This window comes from Melanerpes formicivorus, unplaced genomic scaffold (genome assembly GCF_026170545.1).
Source record: "Melanerpes formicivorus ecotype bairdi unplaced genomic scaffold, bMelFor1.0.p_v2 SCAF_70, whole genome shotgun sequence".
Taxonomy (NCBI): domain Eukaryota; kingdom Metazoa; phylum Chordata; class Aves; order Piciformes; family Picidae; genus Melanerpes; species Melanerpes formicivorus.
The window spans coordinates 1,360,221-1,386,217 of record NW_027142422.1 but is presented as its reverse complement, the minus strand read 5'-3'; the positions used below and the strand labels follow the sequence as shown (position 1 = coordinate 1,386,217).

Sequence of the window (25,997 nt, the reverse complement as noted above, 5' to 3'; positions counted from 1 at the left end):
ACTCTGGTGGTTTTCTGTTTGACAGAGTAATAGAAAGCATATATAAGTGAATAGCCACCTCTAAGGAGAGGAGGGCTGTGTTAGGGAGGGAGGCAGCTGGACACAAACACTATGGCTTCAAAGTACAGATTTACTTCAAATATGTACACAGCTGAGAAGCAAAATAATATACAGGAGAAATATTTTCCAGGAGGGATGTAAGACATACACTTAGCTTTACAATGTGCTTGTTAGCAGCAGATGAGATGCTAAACAGATGTTTGTTGTAAAAATACCCATAATAATATATCTCCACATAGAAGCTTAAGAATTAACTGGCTCACATGCAAAGTTTTAAGAGGAGTACATCTTGGAGAGAAGATTTCCAAGAGAGAATGGTAAAGCCCAGAGAGATGGGTGTCTACTCAGCAATGTAAGTGCAGCAGTGAGATGAATTGCCACTCTGGAAGACAGTCACATGGTACAGAAGTGCTGAGTGGTGAAAGATGTCTGTGTACCTAAGGAAATTAATAGTTTTGAACTCCAAACACCTGCAAAGATTTCTATCCCTAGGAGCAAGATAGGAGATCTACTTCAGGAAGTCAGGTTGATAGTGCATGAAACACAACTGAGACATCTTCTACCTGCATCTCAAACTGGGACCAAAGCCAGTTATAACAGTTTCAAAAGTACTGACGCAACAAACACCTAAATGTGTGCACTTGGAAATACTCATAGAATCAATAAGGCTGGAAAAGACCTCAGAGATCATAAAGTCTGACCTACCAACCTATCACTTCAGTCAGCTGGTGGTCTACCTACTTGGCTGGCTGGTGAGGGAAAGTATTGTAGGACTCCGGCTGGGACTAGGTGGTGCAGGACTCTGGGAGCACAGCCAGCCAAAGCAGTGTTCTAGAGCTCTGCCTGTCTGGCCACCCAGGGTGTTGTAGGGGCTCTTGCAGGCAAGCCATCCAAGTCTGGTGTACTGATCTGGCTGTCTGATGGGGCAAAGTGGTTTAAGGGCTCTGGCTGGCTCTCCAGCCTAAATGGTGTGCTCTCACTGGCTGTTCAGAGAAAGTGCTGTAGTGCTCTGTCAGGAGGCCAAGTGATGTTTACCTCTGGCCAGTCAGAAAAGCAGTATAGGGCTCTGGCTAGCCGGTAAAGCCAATTGGTTTTGGACTCTGACTGGTTGGCTACTCAAAGTGCTGTGGGGTGCTGGCTGTCCTACCAGTGTGCTATAGGGCCCTAGCTGTTTGATGGGGACATGTGGTTTAGAGCTGTGGCTGGCTATACATACAAAAATCACTTAATGGTTGGCTGCCTGAGCCAAAGTGGTGCAAGGCTCTGGCTGCATATACAGCCCAAATCATGTAGGGTTCTGGCTGGTTGGCCAATCTAAGATGTCTAGGTGGCTGTGCAGCCAAAGTTCTTTAGTAAGGCTTTTGCTAGCTGGCTATCTAACATGGGTGATGAGCAAAATCATGCAGGATTATCACTTAGAGGGGCCAACTGGTGTGTGGTGCTGGCTGGCCATCCAAAGTCATGTAGGGTCTGGCTTGCCTAATAGGTGAACGTGTGGTAAGGCTCTGTTTCATGGGGCCATGAGGATTAGGGTTTTGACTGTCCAGCCAAAGCAGTTTAGTGGGACTCAGGATGTTGCTCCACAGAGTGTGGTTTAGTAGGGCTCTGGCTGGTAAACCGAAGTGGACAGACAGCTCTGGCTGGCTGTCACACCTTAACCAAGTTTCTCCATCACTGGAAAAACAAACTCTAATATGAAACGTGGGACCCCTACAGTAGTATCTTAGGCGGACAGACAAGGGGGTGAGGCAGTCCACATGCTGTGGCAGCACCACCAAAGCAAAGGACTTAGCATGAAATAACGTAACCAGTGAACTTTAGCAGCTGAAACAAACTTTGTGCAGAGGCCTTAGCAGTTTGTGGCAACGTCTGGCCAGAAGGTCCTGAAACTGAAGGCAAAACCTTCAAACTTTTCAGCGCAGATGTGACTGTCCAGTGATGGAACCGAAGGCTAGGGTGCCGCGGTGGGTGCCGGTACCTGAGAAAGCCGAGCCCGCGGAACAGCGCAGACTGTTGGACGGACCAAGCTCTAGGGAGGATGCTGAGACCGTACTGCCTGCCAGGCTGATAGGGCTTTCCCTGGCGGTACACCGCCGCGGCTCCGTGCCCGTCGGGCAGGGTCTCCCTGAGCTGCAGCCTGCCCTCCTCACGGCTGGACCACTCTTTTCACCGCCCCTGTCCCGTTCTCCCGACGGAGCTGTTGTCCCACCGGGGGTCGCTGCCCCCGCCGTGCCGGGGCGTGCGGGTAGCGCACGGCGAGCGCGGCCGGAGGCGGGCCGGCCCCGCCCCGCCAGGTTATACAGCCCCGTCCTACCGCTCGCCGGCTCCCGTGCCTCCCGCCCCGCCGCCGAGGGCCAGCCAGTCGCTGCCTCACTGCCGCCGGGCCAGGACCGGGGTCGCCTCCCGCGGCCGGGCGATGGTGGCGGCGCCCAAGGGCGCCCTGCTTGCTGTCCTTCTTGCCGTCCTCCTCGCCGCCGGGCTGGCAGCCGCGAGCAGGTGAGCGGGGGCGCCGGGGAACGTGGTCGGTAGCCTACCTGGGGCCCTGTGTGGCAGAGCCCTGTGGGGTCTCCGCAGGCAGACCCGGGATTAGGTCGGACTCATCGGCGGGTGGCCGAGCTGGGCGGCAGCGGACGCTCCTGCCGTCCCGGGGACCGCCGCCGCTGTCGGTGAGTCTGCGCTTCACCTGGGGCCGTGGCGAGTTACCGGCGCCACGCTGCACAGCCCAGGCTGCTCCCTGCAGAGCGGGTAGCACGGCTCCGTGGTGCTGAACGCTGCTGGCGACACGAGCAAGGCTTTCCTGCCGGCGTAGTTGCCACCTCCCCCCGAGTCATGGCACCAAAGCCCCGGGGGGGAAAAGGTAACTTCAGTGCACTGATGGAGATTTAAACGGTGAGAACAGCTGCAGCACGTACAGAAAGGTGTGAGTCTCTCTAGGGTTTGGTTTGCTTGTGTAAGCAGGTGCTTCAAAATCTACCTACCATGACCGTTGCATGTACACTCCAGAAACAGAATGAGATGTTGAGAGAGGGTGAATAAAGCTGTTTACTGCAGATGAAATCAATCTAGTGTTCCCTATCCTGCTTCTTTGGAAGCAAATAAAAGGCTACAAGTGCTGCAGGAAGAGAGTAGCTAGTTTTGTGGTTTGTTTAGTGTCAGGTTTGTGAATGGGAATGTCTTTAATCAACAAGTGTTTGTGTGTTGTTCCAGCACATGCCAGGCAGTGATCAAGTGGTCAGCTCCTCAGGAGCTGGAAACTTATGAACTCCAGACCTGCTCTTAGAAAACACATTTGCTTTCAATGCAGAGCTCTGTTTAGATGCTCATGTTAGCTGTTTCTTGATGCTGTGTATTTGCATTTCAAACACTTTGAAAGGTGTAAGACCAGAAAACAGGAGCATTATCTCCTTCCAGAAGAAAGTATGGCATAGAGTTAGCTGAAGCCAACAGTGATGTTTTTACTAAAAATGATGTTATTTCACAGTAAGTTGGGGAACTGCAACCTACCTAAGCCAAATTGCTAGCAATCAACCTCACTTTACTGGAAGGTCTACCTAGCCGCTTGGCCAGTGGAGCAGGTGAATGTTCTGAACACATTTTATTGTAAATACATGTTTTCTTTGGTATCAAACTGAATAAATCACTGCAAGAAGGCTAAGGTATTGCTGTAGTAAGGCCTGTCTTTACATCACACACCCAGTTTATTTTGTCTGCTATTCCTGCTGCTGTAGGTAAAGAGTTAGATACTGGCTAGAGCCAGCCAAGTATCTGTAGGCTTTGCCCTGAACTGATCACACTTCTTTAATATGAAGATTATAAATTCTACCCCTACTCAGACCCATATTGCTTTTAAGGCCAGGCAGGATGTGGCTCTGAGCAACCTGATCTAGTGTGAGGTGTCCCTGCCCATGGCAGGGAGATTGGAACTAGATGACCCTTGGTCCCTTCCAACCCAAACAATTCTATGATTCTACTCCAAAGAGTAGCAATCTTCTTCTGTAACAGCTGATTAAATGAGGCCCTAGATACGTCCATATCACTACAGGCAGCACTAGACGTTTTTCTGTGAGACTATATATCTTAAAATCAGGTAGGACTTGTTCTCCTGGCTCTTCAAGAGTCTTACCTCTCTTGTGGCAGTGTTTGTACTCTTGTATCCCCCTCAGAGTATTAATGAACAGCAGCACAAGAGCAAATGGATATAACTTGGCACAACAAACTTCTCTCTCTTTTGGAGCTGCTTGACATAAAATAGGAAGCAACAAGTTCTCTCAACTTTTGGTTTGTTCAGCTGAAGCCAAGTTCTTCCCATCCTTTGTAACACAGGTCATTCTTCATAGCTTCTATCATAATTACTATATATAATTAATATTTCTTCATTATGGATGTTAAGAACTGTGCATAATACAACCTGAAATGGCAGCAGCAAAACTTTCCTAGAATGTTAACTGAAACTCCTTAAGGTCCCACTTGGTGTATATAGTGGTGCTAGTAGCTCACAGTGATCTTGTGATGGCTAATACAACCATCTCTTTGTTGCCTCAGCTGAGAAGGCCCTGGCTTATAGTGGAAGTTATAAATCATCTTCAATGTACTTTGCTAAATGCCATCCTACTGGTGTCAGCAATGTCAAAGCCATATAAAATCTGTTACTTCTCTCCTGCCTGGGCATCCTGAAGGGCTCAGTCTACCACTTGATACCTTTAGCACCAGTGCTGCAAGCTACTTAGAGGAGAAGCAGTAGAAGTGTTCACTAGAAGTGAAAAACCCACTCTTGTCACTGGCCTACACAGCAATCTGAACTGCAGAGTCCACCTTCTGCCTCTTCTCTTCAATAACATATGCATGCTGCAGGTTCTTCAAGGCTAGTTGTCACACAACAAACCATGACAAGCACTGCAATCTCATCTGGGCTTCTAGGTGCTCCCTGTGAAATCCTACACAAATATCATACAGGAAGGGATCAGAAGCTTTCTGTGCCTGCAGCCTGCATTGCTTCTCCCACATGACATTCTCTCTGACAGGATCTGCCTGCTTGAAAGGATCTTCTCAGTCTGAATTTCTTTCTTTTGTATAAAAGTCTGAATTTTTGATGGCAGCTGCTGAGCTGATGGTGTTTATTAGTGGGTCAGAGGAGCTAACCTGGCAAAAATGGGTTTTCTCCCAGATTTTGGGATCCAGGTGGGCTTTCAATGGTCTAGCTGACCTTTCCCAGTGCCAAAGCTAGGCTTTAATTTTGTTTGTTGTGGAAGTCAGAACAAGAGAGGGATCTTCTCTAGGGCACTGTATAAAGCTTAAATAGGTTAATTTTATCTACAGTTTCATGGAACACTTCCATTTTTAAAGGCAAGCTTGTGTTGAAATCTTGTGAGATGTTGTTGGACTCCTTGAAGAAAGTGCATTTTTAATTATGACCTGGAAAAAGCAGTAGGGGGAGAGGACTTTGGAGAGGACAGGCATGTGGTAATAGAGAACTTAAGTATCAGCAATCAGAGGGAGAATAGACCTCAGATAGACAGCACCTATTGCAGCACAGAGCAGATCTAGAGACTTAGAGTTGTGTATTTCCGTCAGCTTCCACAATTTTGGTAACTAATGTTGCATGTTTTCCAACTCCTGCAGCAGCTGGTTTGCACAGGGACTTGGAGGCCCCTGGGCTTACTGGCAGATGAAAGTAATGTTAATTTGTAATGTCAGGTAGTCCTGTGCAACCAGATTGCACAAGACTGCACTTACACAACCAATTTGCACATATGCAGTGTCTATGAGCCTGCAGGTCACTTGCTTTTATGGGGCTGACTGATGTGCAGGAATCAGCACATCCAAAGCAGTGAGATGGCATCACATATTCAATCCAGATTCTCCACGTGACGCAAGCTGGAGCAGCCCCATTGCCTTCACTGACATTACACATGACTCATTCTAGCAGGGGACTTGACTATTTTTTGCCTTTACCATGTTTCTCATTAAAAAGAATTTGTTACACTGCTCATTTGTTGCAGGAGAAATGTTCCCACTTCCCCTGTTTCTCCAACAAAATGCAACTTTGCATTCCTTTCTGGGAATGCTGCCCTAGCTTCAGTCAAATGAACATGCATGATGGTGAAGAAAACTATAAGGGAAAGGTACAAAGGAGTATACAGAGCAACGGATTTCTGGAGCTGGTATTTGTCCTTCCTTACACAGCTCAAGAGCTCCTGGGCAGCTGGTGAGTGTGAGCCAGCCTGGGCTGTGTCGCTATGGTTCTAGATTGGATTGCTGTTATGGCTGGAAAAAGAACAACAAGGGCCACTGTGAAGGTAATGTTAACACTTTATTACTTGTTTCTTCTCCACCACTGTGCAATTGGTGCTAATACAGGGGTTCCATGTATGTCTGCCAGAAGCTACAGAAAGAAACCTTCTGAGGAGAGAAGTCTCTTAACTGTGAGAGTGCATAAAACATATCTGATCAACCATCTCCTCAAATAAAGCAGAGCTCTAGGTAAAAACACCCAACCGTAAAATACATCTTGAAAAACTCTTAGCTCTGGAGGCTGTTGAACTTGTGCACCAATTTATTTTGTGAACTAAGCAGGGCAAAATTTCTTGAATAGACTGTTCCTAACTTTTTCTCTCTCTCCTTTCTCTGCCTGACTCCACCAGCTGTCTGTGGACATGGCTGCAAGTATGGCGAGTGCGTGGGACCCAACAAATGCAAATGTTTCCCTGGATTTATAGGGAAAAGCTGTACTCAAGGTTTGTGGATGTGGGGATGTTGCTCCAAAAAAACCCCAAACTGTTGGTGTTCTGTCTCTTTATCTTGTGCTATGGATTGTGTCATTTTACAAAGTTGTAAACCAAGGTATTTTGTTGTTCACATAGAGCTTAGAGTTTGAGGTTTTTGCATCTCTAGCATCCCAGGCAAGCTTTAAACTTCCTTGAGCACACAGAAGTTTGAACCTGTATCATGTATCTCCTGTAGGCTAATGGCAAGGGGAAACGGTTGTATTTATAGTCAGAGGATTAAGGCATAGATGAAATTATTAGAAGAGACAGAAGTCAAATCCAGAACACATGTTATTTTCTTAGCCAGCAGTCCATGTTTCTTTCTTAACTAACCTTCCCATCAGAAAGACATGCAATTATATGCTAGACACGAGAATTCTCAAGCTGCCTGGGTCAATGCCATCTGTTTCCATATGCTGATTGGTATTGCTGAGAACCAGAATTGAGTCTTTATCACTGTGTATTCAGAAACTTGGAACACACCCCTTTCCCTCCATAAACTGGCAATTAGACATGCATGTATTCCAGCTAACACAATGGTGAGGGCTGGGGTGTTTTGGTTTTCACCTGTTGCAATGTATGAGACCTCTGTGTTGGGTCAGCTGAAAGAAGTGCACTGCATGGAGGGAGCCCATCCTACTGCAGCGCCAGTGAGTGAATTGCAGGTGTTGTAAGGGACATGTTACATAAAGACCACATGAATGGATGAGTCTATCCCTGCTACTTTCCTAAGCACCTGCAACCTGTGTTTGAAAACATTACATTGACATAGTGACACAGTCTCATTTTTCAGAGTCAAAACAACTAATCTGTTACATACTATCTTTCAAACATTATGTTTATAAAGCTATGCTCTTAAGTGTTTTGGAAACCTCCATCTTTTTGCACCTTTGTTGCTCACAGTGAAAGAAATCAATTCTTCAGTGCTAGAAAAATGGAACAGCAGCTGCAGTTGTGTGCACTATTTTAATCTCCAACTCTTTGACAGCTTAAGTGTGACCAAGAGGCAGCATGGAAACCTCCAGCTTTTAGGTGCTGTCTGTGCAGTAGCTCCACCTGCATTTGACATAGCCTCTGTAGGCGGGCAGATCAGTTCTGCAGGTGTACAGTAGATTAAGAGACCTGTGGCTGGGTGGAAGCACAGGCCTACATGTGCACATTGCCTGTTAGCTCCCAGGGCTGCTCTACCTTCTGAAGCATGGCCAGGTGGCTGGCACAGACCAGAAATGGCTATATTACTGAAATAGCTCTGGGTCATATAGGTGGTTGTGTTCCAGCAGCCAGAAATGTTCCACTTTTAATTTCCTGGCAGATGGAGCTGTGGTCTGTTCTTGCAGCAGAACACCCTGCTGAACAGTCTCAACATGAGCTAACTAAAATAACAGAGATAAGGGGACTGTATTAGTCTGCCACCAAGTCTGAGCTAAATTAGCCTCATGCCCATAGGTTCTGTTTTAGAGCTGTGTATGCTGTCTGTGCATTGTGCAAGATAGGTGCAGATAAGCACTCTTGAAAATGTGTAGTCTAAGTGGAACAACTTTTGTTCCCCAGTTTCCTCTCTAGTTTCTTTAAGTGAGTCTTGGTTATTTAGTGGAGCCACAGCAACACGAAATCCAATGTGATTTGCAAGCTGACAGGTTGTCCTTTTTCAAACAGACCCTGTGGTCAAATAATAGACTAACAGAATGCAACTCTTTTTTTCTTCCCTGGACTGAACTGTAGCAAACACTTCTCCACATGCACAACCCCCCCACAGGTTATGCTTTGAATGATCTGGAGGTTTTTTCCTGTCATCTACAGGGCTCATAAGCATGAGAACAGTTTCTTCTCCCATTAGAAGTGGAATTGCACAAGCTTAGTGCTTGCTTGGAGGGCTGCATCTCTATTGAATTTGTATTGTTAGTCACATGTGCTGCTGAACACGTGTGGAACGGGCTGTATATTGCTAGTGCAGTCTGATAATGACTCCTGGAGGCCTCAGCTCACAGAATTCACAAGCACAAATGTTTTCCCCTTGTTGCAGGACCAATGCCATTGTTGGCACACTATGTGCCTATACCACACAAACTGAATGTTTTAGGATTCCAGTTTTCTCCCTGTGAAAGACAGCTATAGGGAATTGGAAGTTAATTTAGTTTCTGCAAAGCCTTTTATGTCCTGGATTTCAAAAAGGATTTAGGATGCTTTCCTTCTCAGGATGGTGAGAATTTTCAGATTGCTCCTTCTATTCTTAGTCACAAAATTCTTATATATTAACTTCTGCTGCTGATAACCTTGGTGCCAATATGTAGCTCAGGGTAAAAAAGTAGTCTTTGTTTCACTTTATCTCCAGCTGATTAACTGTTCTTAGTCTCGTATTTTTGCCTTTACAGTACAGAGGTCAACCAGAGGGCTGAAGTATCCAGCTAGAATCAGAGAAATCAAGAAAAATAACTCCCAGAGAAGAGAGTAGCTACAACTCTCCTCACTCCCCCATGTCTTCCCAACAAGCTGCCAGATGTGTCCAGACTGCATTGGTTTTTCAGCTGTAGAAGTCTGTACATGTCAGTTTTGCTAGCAGTCTTGCAGACAGATGGTCTGTTGAACTCTCATCTTGTGAGGGGTTGGCTCACTTTCAATCCAGGCAATTTTACTGTGGGGATTTCAAGGCATTAGGCAATATTATCCACCCCTGTGTATGAATGTATGTATACAAACCCAGCACTCACTTCACTCCAATGGCTTCTGCAGATCTGAATGAATGCGGACTGAAACCACGACCCTGTGAACACAGATGTATGAACACACATGGCAGCTACAAGTGCTATTGTCTCAACGGCTACATGCTCATGCCAGATGGCACGTGTGCAAGTAAGTAATAGAGCTGAGAGGACAGGCACACCACGATTACCTGGCCATAGCTGATCCCAGCAGATTTTCTTCTTCTGATGAATGGATTTGGCTTATGCAGGGTAGGGTCTTTGCCTCAGCTCTGTGGTACTGGCAGCAGCTGAAAAGACTCTGGCAGTACCTGGATGAAGGAAGCTAGGTCATACATGTATTGTGGTCTTAAGAGGAATTTTTTTTGTCCTCCTAGAAGTAAAAATCTTTGACAGCATTACTTCAGATAAAGGACAGCTGGTATAACCTTGGTGCATAGTCCTGACAGTTCATCTGTTGAATTAGGATAAAGGAATCTATCCAAGCAGATCACCAATATAAACTACTTTTTAATGTGCTGAATTTCATACCATTATTCCTTATTTTACCTTTCTGTGCTCTCTATCTGTGTGTTGACATGCTTCCTGCAGCTGCTGCCAGCTTCTTGCAAACCTTTGTTAAACTAAGGCTTATCTAAACTCTATTTTCTTTAATCCAGCATGTAATGGAAAGCATTCTGCTCTTTCTAGCCAACTTGATTTTTCAGACCTGAGATATCTCAGACAGGTATTTTGGCATTGAATCTCCCAAACCTTAGGTGATGTGGTGACAGCCTTTTATGGAGTCCACTAGACTGGAGCAGATGCAGCAGCTGGGCAAGGAAGCTAGTTGGTCTCAGCAGTGGCTCTACTGGGGCCTCTGCTTGGGAGGTCTGTCCTAAACCAATGGACCTAGCCACATGGAGTATGCCATAAAACTATAAAATCTGAAAGGCTTTGATCTCCCAATCTTGGAGACAACCATTCACCAGGCAGGGTGTTCACCTGGAGAGTTTAAGTCTTGGGATAACCTGGAAAATACTCAATCTTGGGAAACACTCCCAGGAGTGCAGGTTATGCAGCTCTGGGGCAGATAGGAAACCCAGAGTTTGTACTCTTATGACAGGGAGACTGAAATTGCTATGAAAGGTGCATGGGGACAGAGCTTTTGGAGGGCTTCCTTTCCCTGCATCACAGCTCAGGGTTGTGCCTCTGCATCTAGTGATGGTGTGTATCACCAGCATGCAACAGATGTGGGGCCCTGACATCTCTGAGAAACTGATATATATTCCTTCTGACTTATGCAAGATAATTTGTGTATCTGCTGACATAATACACCAGAGTTTTCAGTAAGGCCACTGACTCCCAGACAGCTGAAGCTGGCAGAAGCCAGAACTAGAGTCAAAAGGAACTTATCTCTTGAGCCCAGCAGCAATCTCATTCTATCTCATTCTCACTCCTGACCACAAATGCTTGCTGCAGCCACACTTCTGAAGCAAGTCTGGAAAACTTATCCCAACTGTAATTTAGTGTTTCTGCTGCATTCATTTTAAGTCAGTCTTAGTTCAGGATTTGCTTTCTGATTTTTTGCATTTGTATCAAGTGTCTATCAAATGTGGAAATGGTGATCATGAAATGAAGTGGTAAATGACTTGCTCAAGCAGAAATTATTCTTGGTTAAGATTAGTAGTCTGCCATCTCACCTAATACTAACTGAAGGTTGTGCCTGGACGAGATGCTAGGTTACTTAACCAGCTGTATAATTGTCATAACTTTAGTCAGTCAAACACTTGGAGTATATTGATGCTCCTTTTGAATCAAATTCACTGTGATGTAGTGTCCTTAGCAAGGTGAGGTCCACCTAGTCCAAGTGCTTATCTACAAATATACAACCACACCAAGGGCCCATGGAGCTAGGAAAAAGGTATCAGAACAATGTGGCTTTGGGCCACATTGGGGTGGGGAAGAGGGGATAAGGGCAGATAAGAGAAGAACACAGTCAGAGAAGGTTTAAGATCTATCTCGTGGACTCCTGAATGGTCAGCGTGGAAAGAGCTGGATTTATTCTCATTTAATTTCATCTAGGTTGTGTTTTTTTAAGTGTGTGATCCCAGCCTAGCATTTTGCCCCTTTCATTATTTTAAATCATGTTTTCAGGTTCTAGGACATGTGCCATGGTGAATTGCCAGTATGGCTGTGAAGAAGTCAGAGGACAGGTGCGGTGTCTTTGTCCATCAGGTGGCTTTCAGCTGGGACCAGATGGAAGGACATGCGTTGGTATGGTTCAAGCTCACTCTCAGCTTGTTTTCAGTAGGATCCATAGGACTGCAGACATAAGCCTCATGCTAGAATCAAGTGCAGCAGGCTTGGCCTTTAGCTTGTGACACACCTGAGTCCTGGCAGAGCCACAAGGAAATAACCTGGAGAGGTCTGGGAATGTTCTGCTGGTTACAGGAGAGAGAAGTGTGCATCAGAAGGGTTTGCCATGGGCAGAAAGAGTGATTTTTGACTACAGGTTTCTTCAAATGGTTTTCTGTTCTCCATTTCCCTTTGATCACCTATGCACTGTAAAAGACCAACTGTGGTGTCTAGCAGCAATTTAAAGTGATTGTAAGCACAGTAGCACAGCAGGATGAATTACATGCAAAGTCACTGATCTATACAAAAATGTGACAGGGAAGGACAAATGCCAAGTACCACCATCACTTCTCTTTTGAATGTGATGTTATGACAAGACAAATTAGTAACATTTAACGACAGTGGCTGTTGAATAGCATTTTTTGACTCCTCCCATACTGGGCTTCCTCCTCTCTCCAAAAATGTCTGTCCCTGTTCATCTACCTTGCTGGGCTGACCACAGGGGGCTTTCCCCCAGTTCAGTCTTGACTGAATCCAGCAAGGAGGGATGCAGAGACTCAGTAGGAGAGCTGTGACTACTCTCAGCTTCCTGTTTCTGGGGCTTTCTCTTGAACTAGTTTCTGACATTTCCTTTCTCAGGAAAATTATGGAACTTAGGGACTTCCCCTTAGCCCTTTCCACCTCAGGGCAAATCACTGCCTCCAGTGGGAGAATCTTACTGCCAGTTACCCTAGCTTTTACCAAGCCTCTCATCTTCCTTAGAGGTGGTTCATGTTTCTCCGCTTCATTCCTATGAGCACAAGCAAAAGTCATCTCTAGATGTGAAATGACAGGATTGATTTATTAAACAACTTGTGATAGCCAGGACCCAAAAATTCCTGTGCAAATCTCAACTAGTTCTTCCTTTCTCATTTTACCTTCTCATGGATCTGACCAGCATCCCTTCTCCTGCTTTAGACATTGATGAATGTTCTTCTGGCAAAGGTGTCTGCTCTTACAACCGCAGATGCATCAACACATTTGGAAGCTACTACTGCAAGTGCCAGCCTGGTTATGAACTGAAACATGTCAATGACCATTATGACTGTGTAGGTAAGATTTAGCCCATGGATTATGCTTCCTTGTTCTTTTTGGTCCCCACACTGCATCCTTCCTGTCACTGCCTGAAGGATGTTCCACTAGTCTGGGGATATTTCCTCAGCAAAGGGTAAAAGATGTCATGCTAAGAATTATCTTGATGGCACTCAAACATTAACTCTGGACCTTATGAAAATCACTAATGAAAATAACTTGTGTGCTGGAATGTCAGAGTAGAGGATCCCAACAACTTGGCATGCTTAGGGTTACTTTCCATTGTATTTCTTCTAGAGCGAATGAATCAGTTTTGTCTCATTGCTGTTAACTGACACCACACACTCTCATTCTCAGTCTGTGAATACAAGAGCATGTACTACCCACACCTTGAATCCTGTTCTCAGTCAGAAAACCACTGCATTCTCTTTGCCTTTACTGAGATGCCCTACATTTTCCATGGGCACATGTGCCAGTAATTGTGCAGTTGGAGCTGACACTAAGCATTCTCTCCTAGTGTGAGTTCTTCAGCCTCAAATATTCTCTGTGCCATCTTGGTCCAACATTAGTGTTTACAATACCCAGAAGCAGATGGCAGGCACAGGCAGTCATGAAGCTTGGGTTTCAGTGCAGTTTTCACTGAAGCATTTCTCTCTTTCCCTAGATGTAAATGAATGTGTGGCAAATACACACAGGTGTAATCCCCATGCAGAGTGCCTCAATACGGAAGGATCCTTCAAGTGCAAATGTAAACAAGGCTACCGAGGAAGTGGATTCAATTGTGCTGGTGAGTACCACTGGGTGTCAGGAATATTACTATGGTGTTTTTTTTCTCTAATGGTTTATGGTTATAAGGCATTTTCTAGCAAATAGCTTGATGAAGAGTGCTGCAGTACCCACCGAGCAATTCTCTCCACAACATAATGTATTGCTTGTATGTGTCATTGCATAGTTGCTGCAAGGATTTGGTCAAGTTCCTATTGACTGAGTTCCCCAAGTCTCATAGTGTAACTAAGAACAGAGAATAGAATTCATGCTGAAGAAACAGAGGAAATAGCTTTATTAAGTTTACTGTGTATTTTCCTTGAGCTCCCACTGCTAGCCCCTTGGAGGGCTGTGCAGTCCCTTCCAGAAGAGTTTCAAGCTAACTCAGCAAATATAGGAGAGAAGGGAGGAAAGCCATTACTGCTGTGGTGAACTCCTCTTAACTTACAGTTTTGACTTTATCTATTGAATGTTGAAAACCTCTCTATAACGACGTCATTGCCTGGCTCTAACCTCTGATTGTTTAGGCATCTTTTTGCCATTCAGCACCTTTATGCAGTAAATGCTGGTGGCTGTTTCTGAACTGTCTCTAGCACACAATTAATTTAGAAGTCTATAGAGATGTAACCTTTCAAATGCACCCCAAAAGGCTCCTAGCCATTTCCACATCTGGCCTCTGCCTTGCTGCAATCTGTTGCTGTTCTCAGATTGATGTGTTTCCTGATTTCCTATTGTGCATGGAAAAACCACATTTCCCTCATCACATGTTTCTCTGTGTATTTCAGCTTTTATTTAAGACTAGAGTCTCCCAAGGTTCCATATGCAATTAAGTTTCCTGGGGAGAAAATGAACCTATTTTTTATTCACTTCTTTTTTTTGTAGGAAACCACAAAATTACAGGAAAAAGCACAACTAACTTACAGCCTGCAGGCTTCAGACATGACTCTAAGGACCTCAGTAATGACACTCTTGTTACTGACTGCATAGAGGCAGATGTTACTGTTCTTCATTATGCTTTGCTGGATAACTCAATGATAATACAAAGTCATGACAACTCCTTTTATGCCTTTTTGTTACTCATGTTCCTTTTTTTGCTGATGGGGTAATCCCTAAGCCCCATATATGATTTTTCTTTCCGATTGTCTTACCAGTCCTAAGAAAAGTTGTTTGACACAACAAATTGTCAAAGTTGAAGAAGCAATTCTGGTCACATCACCAGTGAGATTCTTGTAATTCAATTTGACATGGAGCCAAATACTCCTGTCAGCCTTTAATGAAAAACACTTAGGCTTTTGTCATCCCACATTTCCTACTGGAAGCATTTCTGGCTTGTGTAGTCATGTACTGAGCACAGTCCAGCATGATGAACTGGACCTGAATTCTCAAAGCATCCTTCCCTGGATGACATAGTAAGAATGTTAGAAACAAAAGAGGCTAGGAGTATACATTGGTAGAGGATATTCCATAGTGCTTAAAAAGGAGTAACAGTCTAGAATCTGGTTATCAACCTATCTATAAAAGCTCTCAGACTGTCTTAAGACTATCTAAAAGAGGTTCAAAACTTTTAGAATGATTTCTGAAACTATGTCCTGCTGATGTAATCTTTACTCACATGTACAGACTGCCTCTAACTGTGCTGAGCAGTTGTCTGTATCCTTCATCTCCCTCCAGCTTTTGTATATGGAAACTAGAATGGGCACTACAAAAGAATTTGTAAGCCAGTCTCCAAGACTTATCTCTCACCAGGTCTGTCCTTGCTCACCCATGCAGGCTCGGGCTGTGGCCAGCACTAGAGGGCAGGGCATATTGTTGCATACTGACTGCTCATGTCATAACAATCATGAAATGCTGAGTTGATTCAAAAAGCCTCATTTCCTCAAGCCTCAAAGTCCATAGCCATCACTTTAAACTCCAAGGACACCCTCTTCCTCAACATCCTGGGGACTGGGACAGCTAGGGAATTTGTGTAGTGTAATTCTTAATGGTGTGATGAACTCCTCAGCTTTAGATCTTTAAAACTTGTATTTGTCACACGAACCCTTACAGACCTAGTTTTGACACAGTGGTGCTCTTCAGCTGATGTTGATCAGTAACTGATGTTGCCAATGAAAAGCAACACCTGCAGGATTGCCATGATTTGTCCTTTGAATTTGCTTTGCACTGTGCATATACCTTGAACAAGCTGATCCAAAGTAGTCCTGGCTTTAATCCCCAGTTATGATTTGGACATGGGCACAGAGAGCCATCGGCCTTTGTCAGATGACAGAGGAGAACATCTGGAAGGGATTTAAAGACCAGTTAGTCTGCTCTTTTGCTCTGAGGCAGATCATATCTAGTATATCAATGACAGGTGGTAGCCTAACAATGTTTTAGAAGTTCTAGTGATAGTTCAAATAAACTTAGTGGCTTGCTCCTGTGTTTTAGCATCCTATGCAAGGCTGGTAAGCAAGTTTTTCCTGTAGCTAAAATCTCTCCTTACTTCACATAACCTGATAATGTTTCTACCTTAAAAGAACAGCTGGCCAACATAACTGTCTTACAGGAGCCCTTTGTGCTGGTACTGTGTTTCACCACTGGTGATAAATCCTACTTCCCCACATCCCTTGAAATGCATCTTCAAATGTGTTCCTATGAAATTTGTCATTCGTTTGAGCATCCAAACATAGTTTGATTATATGGAGGGGAAGCTTTTGTCTTAAAACTCAATACATTGACAGGAAAGCATGATCTCACAATCAGTGCTGCCATGTAAATGAAAAAATGTCCTTTTACTAGTGAATGCTTTGAGACTTTTGCCTGGATGTAGAGGATATTTGACTTTGTTACACTTCATAATAGGTAAAACTCAAAATTCAGGTTTTTTCCTTTTGTTTTACAGAGTTGAATAATCTCAACTGACTTTGAAAGAGTCCTTTGAGTATTTAATGCTTTCTTTTTGGTTCTAGTTATCCCTGAGAAGTCAGTGAAGGAAATTGCAAGAATCCCTGGAACAGCTAAGGACACAATTAAGAAACTTCTTGCACATAAAAACAGTGTGAAAAAAGATGAACCAATCAAGAATGTGATTCCAGAAGTGTCTGTGACACTGCCTTCTAAGACCCACTTACAGTTATTGGACTATGGAGATGGTATGGGTCTTGGTGAAAGCTACAGTGAGGAAGAGAGAGAAACTGCAGAAGAGGCAGATGAAGAGGAGAAGGAAGCTTTTGAGAACCAAACTGACCATGAGCAAAGCCTTAGAGGAGATGTCTTTGGTAAGTTTCTGCACTTAAAAAAATACCTGGTTTCAGTGTAAAAACCACACACAAACACCAACAGATTCATCCCAAACCATTACAGATATTTAATCAGAATTTATTTTGTAGAAAATGAAAACCTAACATACCTACTGGTGAGACTAAAAGTCCTGAAGCTGCCTTTTAGGGGAATCTGTCTGCAGCCAGTGTGCACAGAGAGGGAGTGCACTGTCCTGAGGGGTGCTCTGCAGGCTGTGCTTTTAGCACAGTTCAGATATAGCACATAGCTTCTCCTCAATTTCTTCACAGAAGCTCCAGCTAAGCAAGGTAGTGTGCTGCTTCGTTACAAGGAACACACTATTAGCTTTGATTTGTGATAAGGTATCCTAAGTAATGTGCATTGCTCTCTGGAGGTCCTTTCCAACCCCTAATGTACTGTGATACTGTGACCTTAAAAGGCTAACTAATTAACTGCAGAATGCTGGTGGAACCTGAAGGGGTATTTACCCTCAGCAGGTGTGCTTCCCTGTAGCTGTAATTTCTGTGAGGACAAAAGCTTTTCTTTCTGAACAGAACTGCAAGAATATTGCTAGTCCATCACTTTCAGGAGCATGATACTAATAGGTTCTGCTCATAGTTATGGTAAATAATAAATATTTATAAGCACTTGACAGCAGAATTGCTGATACTATGATAGTATGAAAAGATCAATGCTGGCTCTTTGCTCGTACTTAAGAGGGGGCAAACTTTGGATTTTGGCGATGTCACATGATGGTCTGATGCAAAATGTAGTCACATTCCAGTTAAGGTTTCTTGGAAGCCTTTCTTTAAGATAATCACAGGATGTCAGGGGTTGGAAGGGACCTCCAGAGATCGAGTCCAATGCCCCTGCCAGAGCAGGACCATAGAATCTAGTGCAGGTCCTACAAGAACATATCCAGACAGGTCTTGAAAGTCTCCAGAGAAGGAGACTCCACAACCTCTCTGGGCAGCCTGTTCCAGTGCTCCATGACCCTTACAGTAAAGAAGTTCCTCCTCATGTTGAGGTGGAACCTCCTGTGCTGCAGTCTATATCCATTGCCCCTTGTTCTAAAGATGAAGCTTACCACATCTCAGAATATCCAGGTGATAACTTCCAGTAAATGTAATGCCTGGTACTGACAACAAAAACTGATTTGGCTATAAAATTGGCTCGCTCTTTGCATGACAGTTCTTCACTTGGAGGATCTGGAGCACACAGCTACACCTGCATGTACATCCCTCAAGTGAATTCAAGTGTAATTCAATAACTCAATAAATAAATCATTCTGGCAGCTGTTGTCTTCTGTTAAATCACTACTCTTTCCAGAACTGATCACAATTTAATAGCTCTCCTCAATTTGGCAAGGGTTTTCACAGCCTCAGCCTCTTTCTTTAAGTGAAAGGCCAAGTTTATGGCATGACAGTAAACCTAACAGCTAATCTGTATGTGCCCGTTCCTAAACGTGTACATGTAGACATTCATTTGGAGAAAGATATATTAATCCTTGCCTTAAGTAAGACTATTATCCAGGTGATATAAGCAATGGCCTGGGTGAGGGGAAGGCTTCAAGGGCAACAAGAGAGGACATGCTCCTGGCAATTCATCAGAAAGCTTGTGAGATTGCAGGAGTCTTCTTTCTCGGCTCAGTTCAGCACCTCCGGAAGCGCCTCCAGGGCTTCTCATTAGTGTGTGTTCACAGAGCAATTCTTGATAGTTTCGAAGGAGAAGAGAGGTTAAGTAGATGGCATAGTCTTTATGGTGGTGCTGGGAGGCTCTGGACTGCAATGGGTTATAAGTATATCCTTAAAATTGAGGATGTGTTTACGGCTGTATGTTGGAGTGTTTTGATGGAAAGTCCCAGCTCAGTGGATCTCACGGTAACAAACTCCCCTCTGAACAAATGTGTGAGCGTGTGAAAGTGATGACTTCCACAACATTTGGCACTTGCAACTTTTTAATAGCATGTACTCAGCAATGCTGAGTAGGGAAAAGTAATTTCTGGCACTGTTGAGGAAGTCTGAGTTTTTCTTAGCACTGCTGCCCACGTGGTGCAGCCAAAAAGTGAACTGCAGTCTGTCAGGCTTTTCTTTAACACCTTCTGTAGGCAGCGGTCCAAAGGATACTCCCTTACTCCTCTAAAATGATATATTTAAGCTCCTCCTGTTTTCATAGGTGTCTGTGCAAATATCCTAGGTATCATCTGCACATGTGTTTGCAAAGGATAGAATCCTCTGCCAGTAAAAGCAGACCTTCCATTCAGCTCATGTGTGATAGTTGCTCACACAGGCTTTGCACAAAGAAGTTGAGACTGTATTTTTTCAGTGAGTGCACCTCTCTTAATCACTCAAGTACAAAAGACACAGCACTTTAAAAATACTTAAGAGTATTTTAGAGCATGACTTGAAGTAAATAAGTGCTTGCAAACTTCTGTACCTTTTGTAGCTTGCAGACAGTTTTGCCTTAGTCTCTGAGGGTGCTACTAAAGTAACTACCTCCTTTAGGCCAGTACTGTAGAGAATGCACCTAACAAACATTGCCTGTCATGCTGTGTTGACTCTTCCAGTCTGGCACAAGACAAATTCTTACAAAAGAACTTGTTCAAGGTTTTCCACCAGGATGGGCTATCCAGTTATACTTGCCAGCTGCTGCTGGGAGGGTGAGGAAGAGGTAAGGCAGTCTCTACACCCCTCCTTCTCAAAAGACAGCAGAACTGACCAGGTTAGCAGGAGGACATGTACCCCAGCAGAGAGGATGTCTTCAGAGAAATAATTTCCTGGGGTGTCTGTTACACAGCACCAGCAGTTACTTAACTGAGTACAGAGCTGTAGGCCATAGATCCCCAACATTTCATGGCTTTTACAAAATCTCTGACACTACCCACTTTCTGAGGCTGCTGTTGGCAAAGTATTGCCAAGCCTTGAGTCGTCATCTTCACTGTCCGGTAGAATTCAGGGGCTTTGGTCATTAGTTGAATTTTTGCATCCAGAAAGCAAATCACCATGACAAAGAGAGACCATACTCAACATTTTATGCGCTTGTGAGGCTTGCAGCTCCATTGTCCACAGTTTAGAAGGTACAGGCTATGGAAAACTGTCATTCAACCAAAGCTTTAAAATTCAGAGTTAGTATCTCATTTGGGTTAGGAATGTGAGTTTGATGGCAACTGGTATAAAGGAATTAAGCTCTATTTTCTGTTCCCATGATGACTCAGCACTTGACAAGTTGTTTTCCCTAGTTCCCAGGCTGAAAGAAGCAGCTGCATTTGGCCCTTTCCTGGCAAAGAAGAAAGTTCCAGTGTCGAGACCAGAGCAAGAAGGTAGATTGCTTGTATTCCAAAGTATTTATTTTCCTGTATGTTTTCATGACAACCTGTATTAGCCTAGCCAGAACCAGTTTCAAAGCCTTTAACATAAAAGTTTGGTGAGTGTGTTAGACACAGTACCTGGCCAAAACATTCTCACTGGAATGTGAGATGCTGATTTTGTGTCCTTTTTGTGGGCATGTAGTGCTTTTGATCTGCACAGTCACGAAGGTTGTGGTGTACTCTGAGTGACTCTCTTTTTCAGTGTGCTCTAAAGGTTATTTCCAGCTCCATGTAGTAGAGTGCTGATGTAAAAGATTCCTCTCATGGGAGGCCAGCTTCTCTCTTTCAATGGATAGAACTGGCACTGGAGCATCTCAGCGGATTACACCAGTGTAACAAATAGAGAGAGGAAAGCTCTAAGGCTGGCAAATATCAAACCATTTATGATGCTAGAGTTAAAAATTAACAGCTCCAACTACATGTAATCATTAGCAAGCACTCAGTGTACAGAAGTCACAGCACAGAAGCTCAGATGCAGATGGGAGATTGGCAAAAAGACACAACAGCTTTTCCTGTAAGTTAAAGGAAGAATTACCACATAAATTCTTATGTTTTGCTTTTTAATAGAAGTCAACACACTCTGAATTCAGATTGCAGAGAATTTTTAGGGTGACCTATACAATAACAACTGGGTGAATAAAGAGCAAATGATTTTTATCAGTGCTTATGAGGTAGTGCTCCTCTTATCTTTGAGTCTGTTGCCTTTTGTTTTGCTCCAGTTGACTGCAGTTTCAGTCGAGGGGTCTGTGACTGGAAACAGGATGCTGATGATGACTTTGACTGGAATCCTGCTGATCGAGATGGAGGTATTTAAATGCCTGTCCTCTAACTATGCTTTGTTTGATGGCTCATCCCCCCCCTACCTCCCCCCCAAAAAAAAGAGAGAGAAAATAGAACATGATGAACTTTGTAGAGCAGGGTTATTGAGTGGACTTGGTGATCCTGAGGGTCTTTTCCAACCTGCATGTTTCTAGGATTCAATGATTATAAAAGAAAAAAGTTGGCTGAAAATGCTGGGAGTGGAAATTGCTTGTTTGAAAATTCCACTCATATGTTTCAACACAAGTAAATCAAAAGGTTAGGAAAAAAATCCATTAGAATAACTGTTCAGAATGTCAAGGCAGAAATACCTCAGAATGGGGTAAGGGGCCTGATAAATTATCTGGTACCAACAGCAGGCTTGCTAAAATCTGAGAAAGAGCCTCATGAATGCAACATGTGGCTGCTGTGCAGTGTATATAGAAAGATGTGGCTGAAGAGAGTTGTTTCCCCTGTGACACAGGAAATGTTGCAGAAGCTCCACAATAGGGACTGGTAGATCCTGCAGGACATTTGCTCCAGTTCCTACACACACATTCTCTCCCTTTTCCCCTCTCTCCAGCCATATTTTTCCTCATTAATCCCTTCTCCCCTGCCCCATGTATTTCCTTTTCCCTAAGTCTCTTCTCTGCACTGTCATTTCTAGGGAGACCTTACCCTGGTCTTATCCTGTCTCCCCAGCCTCGTATCTGGCAATTATGACTTTTACAAGGCTCAAATGTTTTATCCCTTTGTCACTTTGTGTGTCTCTGTCATTTCTTTGTTCCTCTGGGATTTGGGGAATAAAATACCAATCCATTTGTGAGTTTGTCATCACTGCAGAGAACAGTGGAGAGTATCAAGCTAGCTAAACTACTGGAAATTGTCTCACCATAGAGGCACAGCAGCATGTTCCAGGCTGCTGCATTTGAAAAACTGAGGTGGTTTTGCCTGTGAAAGAAAGCGCAAGGAAGAATGACTGCAATTGCCACTGAAATATGAAGTAATGGCCTCTGTAAACTGATCTGACTTCCAACAGTGCAAGCTTATTCCTTGCAAAGTACACTGCCTGCTGCTTTTCTCCAGTCTGATTTTAAATAGAACAGAATTACCCAAGCAACACAGTTTCCGTGTATTTCCTTAGCAAACATCTATTCAATTTGCTGATGAATAACACAAGTCCATCAAAGATGCATTTTCTTCCCTTTTTCTAATTACAAGGTGATGGGTACTACATGGCAGTTCCAGGTTTTGTAGGGCAGAAGGAGGATATGGGACGTCTAAAACTGCTCCTCACCGAACTCACGCCCAAGACCAGCTACTGCTTGATTTTCACGTACCGGCTTGCTGGCGAGAGAGTGGGCAAGCTTCGGGTGTTCCTGACAAACCAAAAGCATGCTCCTGTCTGGGAGCAGGACAAAGGAAAAGATGAAAGGTGGAGAACTGGAAAAATAGAGATATTTCAGGGGGCTGAAACAACCAACAGTGTAAGTATAACCCAATTTATAAGCCAAATACTATAATCAGCAACTTCATTTTCTAATCCACAAGAGTCCCACCAACTGTTTCACAGGCATTGCTGACTGGCAATTGGAAGGATTATTTGTAATGGGAAACAGAAGCATGGATTTTTAGGAAGCAGAAAAGTTATTATCTGATTGTAACTTCAGAACTGAATTGCTCCAGATGGTTAAAACACTGATGCCAGTAATCCTTTGTAAAAACTGTATCAGATCGTAGATTAACACAACCAAGGAAAGTCTGGTTGATATTTCATGCAACAGAAGCATGTACATATTCCTGGAGAAATGAGAATTATCCCTGTTTCACAGAAGATACTCTCCAACCACACTGAATCAGACAACCAGTGCAAAAGGGGACATCACATAAAATCAAAGGTGGGCAGTCACCCTAGGAACACAACACAGTAGCCAGGAAGGAACAGTGGCCACAGAGAAATGACTTAACCTGTGCTTCAGGCAACTTCTCCTTGAAATACCAGGGTCTGCTTGTCATTTATGTGACAGGAAATAAGTGCAGAAAGCACATCAATACTTTGTAAAGGCTTCCACTGTGTAACTGAATACCATAAGTAGAAATGAACCTTTTCAAAGTACTTTGTACTGCTGGAATGATGTAGAAAAGCCCTTGCATGAAGGAGAATCAAACTGTAAAATAAAACCCCAGGTATCCTATTAATAAAAATGAACCTCCAGTATGGATACTGTACTATGTATGCATATAGATACTACACAGACAGAGAGAGAGAGCAAATATGTGCAGTATATAATACACTCAAACCCTAAGGATCCAAATAGATCGCATCCAAACAGCTGTAATGCCTTCAAGAAATAAAGTGCACTAACACAACATACTGTGATAAAACTGCTTCACTGCAATAGGACTTCCCTCAATTTGCATTTTCTTTGTACAACCAAAAGAAGTAATCTTATTAATTTGGTAGTGTAAAGCTATGCAGAGGATTATGTGTAGTTCAGATAATACAAGGAAGCTCTGAAAACTGCAAGGATTTAAGTCATGAAGTCCTGTATTGTGGTCAAACATTCCTCAGATTATAACTAATTAAGACTTGCTAAACAGTTGAATAAACTCTGTTTTCACTGTTACTACCTCTCTTCTCTCATGACAGATCACTTTTGAATCAGAACGTGGGAAGGGAAAAACTGGAGAAATTGGAGTGGACAATGTCATACTAATTTCTGGTCACTGTCCAGAGGATGACTCATAATGGACACCTGAATAGATAGATTTAGTCCTGGGTTTAATTTTTTGCCATACTAGTAGTGTATTTTTGTAACAGTTTCTTTATTAAAAACACCACAAAAGCATTAAAAAAAGTGCCTTGATCTTAATGGAGCAATGCAAACAAACTGACACGTGCAAATGTACATGGGGGGTGTGTGTGTGAGCTGTTCTAACACATGCTTTGAGTGTAGCATTTACTGTCTTCCATAATTCAAAGTCAGGGTTTCTAAAGTATTAGCCATCTAGCTCTTTTTTATACATGCTTTTATTCTTTAAAGTTCTTTTTGAGGCTAAGTCTTCTGTTTTTTTCTATGCTGTAAGAACATAAAGTAGTCCTTAAGAGTATATTGCTGCTTCCTGTGATGTAGTTTTACCTTCTCCTTTAGTGTGTAGAAACTCAATCTATTCAACTAAGTAAGCTTTATTTCCTTCTTGCTGGAGATAAGCAAAGTTGTAAGTGGGGTTGTGTCTTTGAGGAATATTTTCCTTACTAATAAAGTATGTAAAATAGCCTCTTTGTCATCAGTGTCCTAGTCACACAAAGTGCTGTTTAGAAATAGAATAGAATAGAATGGTCCCTTTATAGCTTTATAAGTATTTAGTGTCCATTATTAACAGATGATTTTACCAACTAGCACTGAGAAAAAGAAAAATAAATGAAAGGTAATCCTTTTTGTTCTTTTTTTTTCTGTTATTAGCACTTAAACTTCACACTATGTGCTGACCTTCAGGAAGGAATTGGTTCCTGCTGGTTTACAGGCCTGGTTACCCAACAGAGGTGTGAAAGAATGGGTTTGATTTTTCTGGCAGACAGTATAGCCTGGTGGCCACACAATAAGGCTCTATCTCAAAACAGTTGAAAAAGCATTGTTGCAAGTTTCTTCATGTCCCTTCAAACTTCAGCAAAAGAGATGAGATGGAGACTATCCACTACTCCAGGAGCAGGAAGCTGAGCAGAACCTTCTCCCATATACTAGGAGCTGCCACCCTGTTGCTCACACACATATGCACACAAACATACACGTTTGAGGAGGGTCTAGAATCCAGGTGCCACCTCTTCTAAAAAGAATTCAAAGGACTGTGCTGTGGAGGGCAAGACCATCTGTCTTGTAATCTCTTCTGAAAGTACCTAATGATCTGAATCCCTAGAGAAGCCCTGGTTCAGGCAATGTTCAGTTAAAGGTGAGTGCATAGCCCTGCATATCCCCTTCTAGGTCAACTGCTCACCGTTTATTACTAGTGATGATCTTTAGTTGTTTTGGATGTTTCCTTTTTCATGCAATACACTGAATTTTATAGCCTATATGAACCTAAGCTTTTTAGCAAAAGAACCCCAACCAACAGCAACCAAAACCCACAAGACAGGAAAATGATTTGCACAGATGAGTACAGACTGCACTAGCTGCTTTCTCTAGATGTTGTTTCATGTTTATTTGCAGTGGATGGTCAGATGCAGTAGATCAGAAGAATATTCCTAGCATAGTTATATCTGAAAAGCAACCCCCCAAATATTTATCTTTGATATATTCAAAGACAGCTGCTTCAGAAGCAACAAAATAAAACAGACATTTGTATAAATCACACAGCACACCAGCAAATTAACTGGCATTGTTTATAACATTCATCTAAAAGATGCAGTCGCTCAGGGCAAAAGCTTCATGGTCTCTCCTTCAGAGGAAAACAGTCACAGAGCATGTCATGCCCACAGCCATTAATGCCTTCAAATGCTTCTGACAGTTTTCTGTTACTGTGAAATGTGAAATCCATTATCTGCTTGATTATTTTAGACAGCAAGGAAACTGCACTGGGGGCATTTGAAAATGTCACAAGTATGCTGCAAGCGAGTGGCTTGCACTTTGATATAATTTGCAACACTCAAATCTCACAATAAACTTTGGAGACAGTACTCTCCAAAATAAAAGGATTTCTAGCCAGTTAAGCAAATCTGTGCTACATCCTTCAAAACCTACTCAACAGATGTGATCACTTAATCTTGAAGGTTGTGTGACAAAAGGTTTCTATTGCTTTTCTTCAACTGCCAAAAGAATTAAAGGAGGCATTTCATTTTGTCAGCCTTGAATATATGGAAATGCTGAGGCATGCTCCCACAAGATG

The 25,997-nt window shown here is 43.3% G+C and overlaps 1 protein-coding gene across 1 annotated transcript; it reads left to right on the top strand.

Annotated features, from left to right (window-relative positions):
- The first annotated feature begins 2,435 nt into the window (after positions 1 to 2,435).
- EGFL6 (EGF like domain multiple 6) lies at positions 2,436 to 24,554 on the top strand. Its single transcript, XM_068163121.1, has 12 exons — positions 2,436 to 2,556; positions 6,244 to 6,356; positions 6,702 to 6,794; positions 9,555 to 9,674; positions 11,660 to 11,779; positions 12,818 to 12,952; positions 13,596 to 13,718; positions 16,642 to 16,950; positions 20,190 to 20,270; positions 21,038 to 21,124; positions 22,338 to 22,603; positions 23,767 to 24,554. The coding sequence occupies exons 1-12, from the start codon at positions 2,477 to 2,479 to the stop codon at positions 23,863 to 23,865; spliced, it is 1,626 nt and encodes a 541-aa protein (XP_068019222.1). The 5' UTR covers positions 2,436 to 2,476; the 3' UTR covers positions 23,866 to 24,554.
- The last annotated feature ends 1,443 nt before the right edge of the window (positions 24,555 to 25,997 follow it).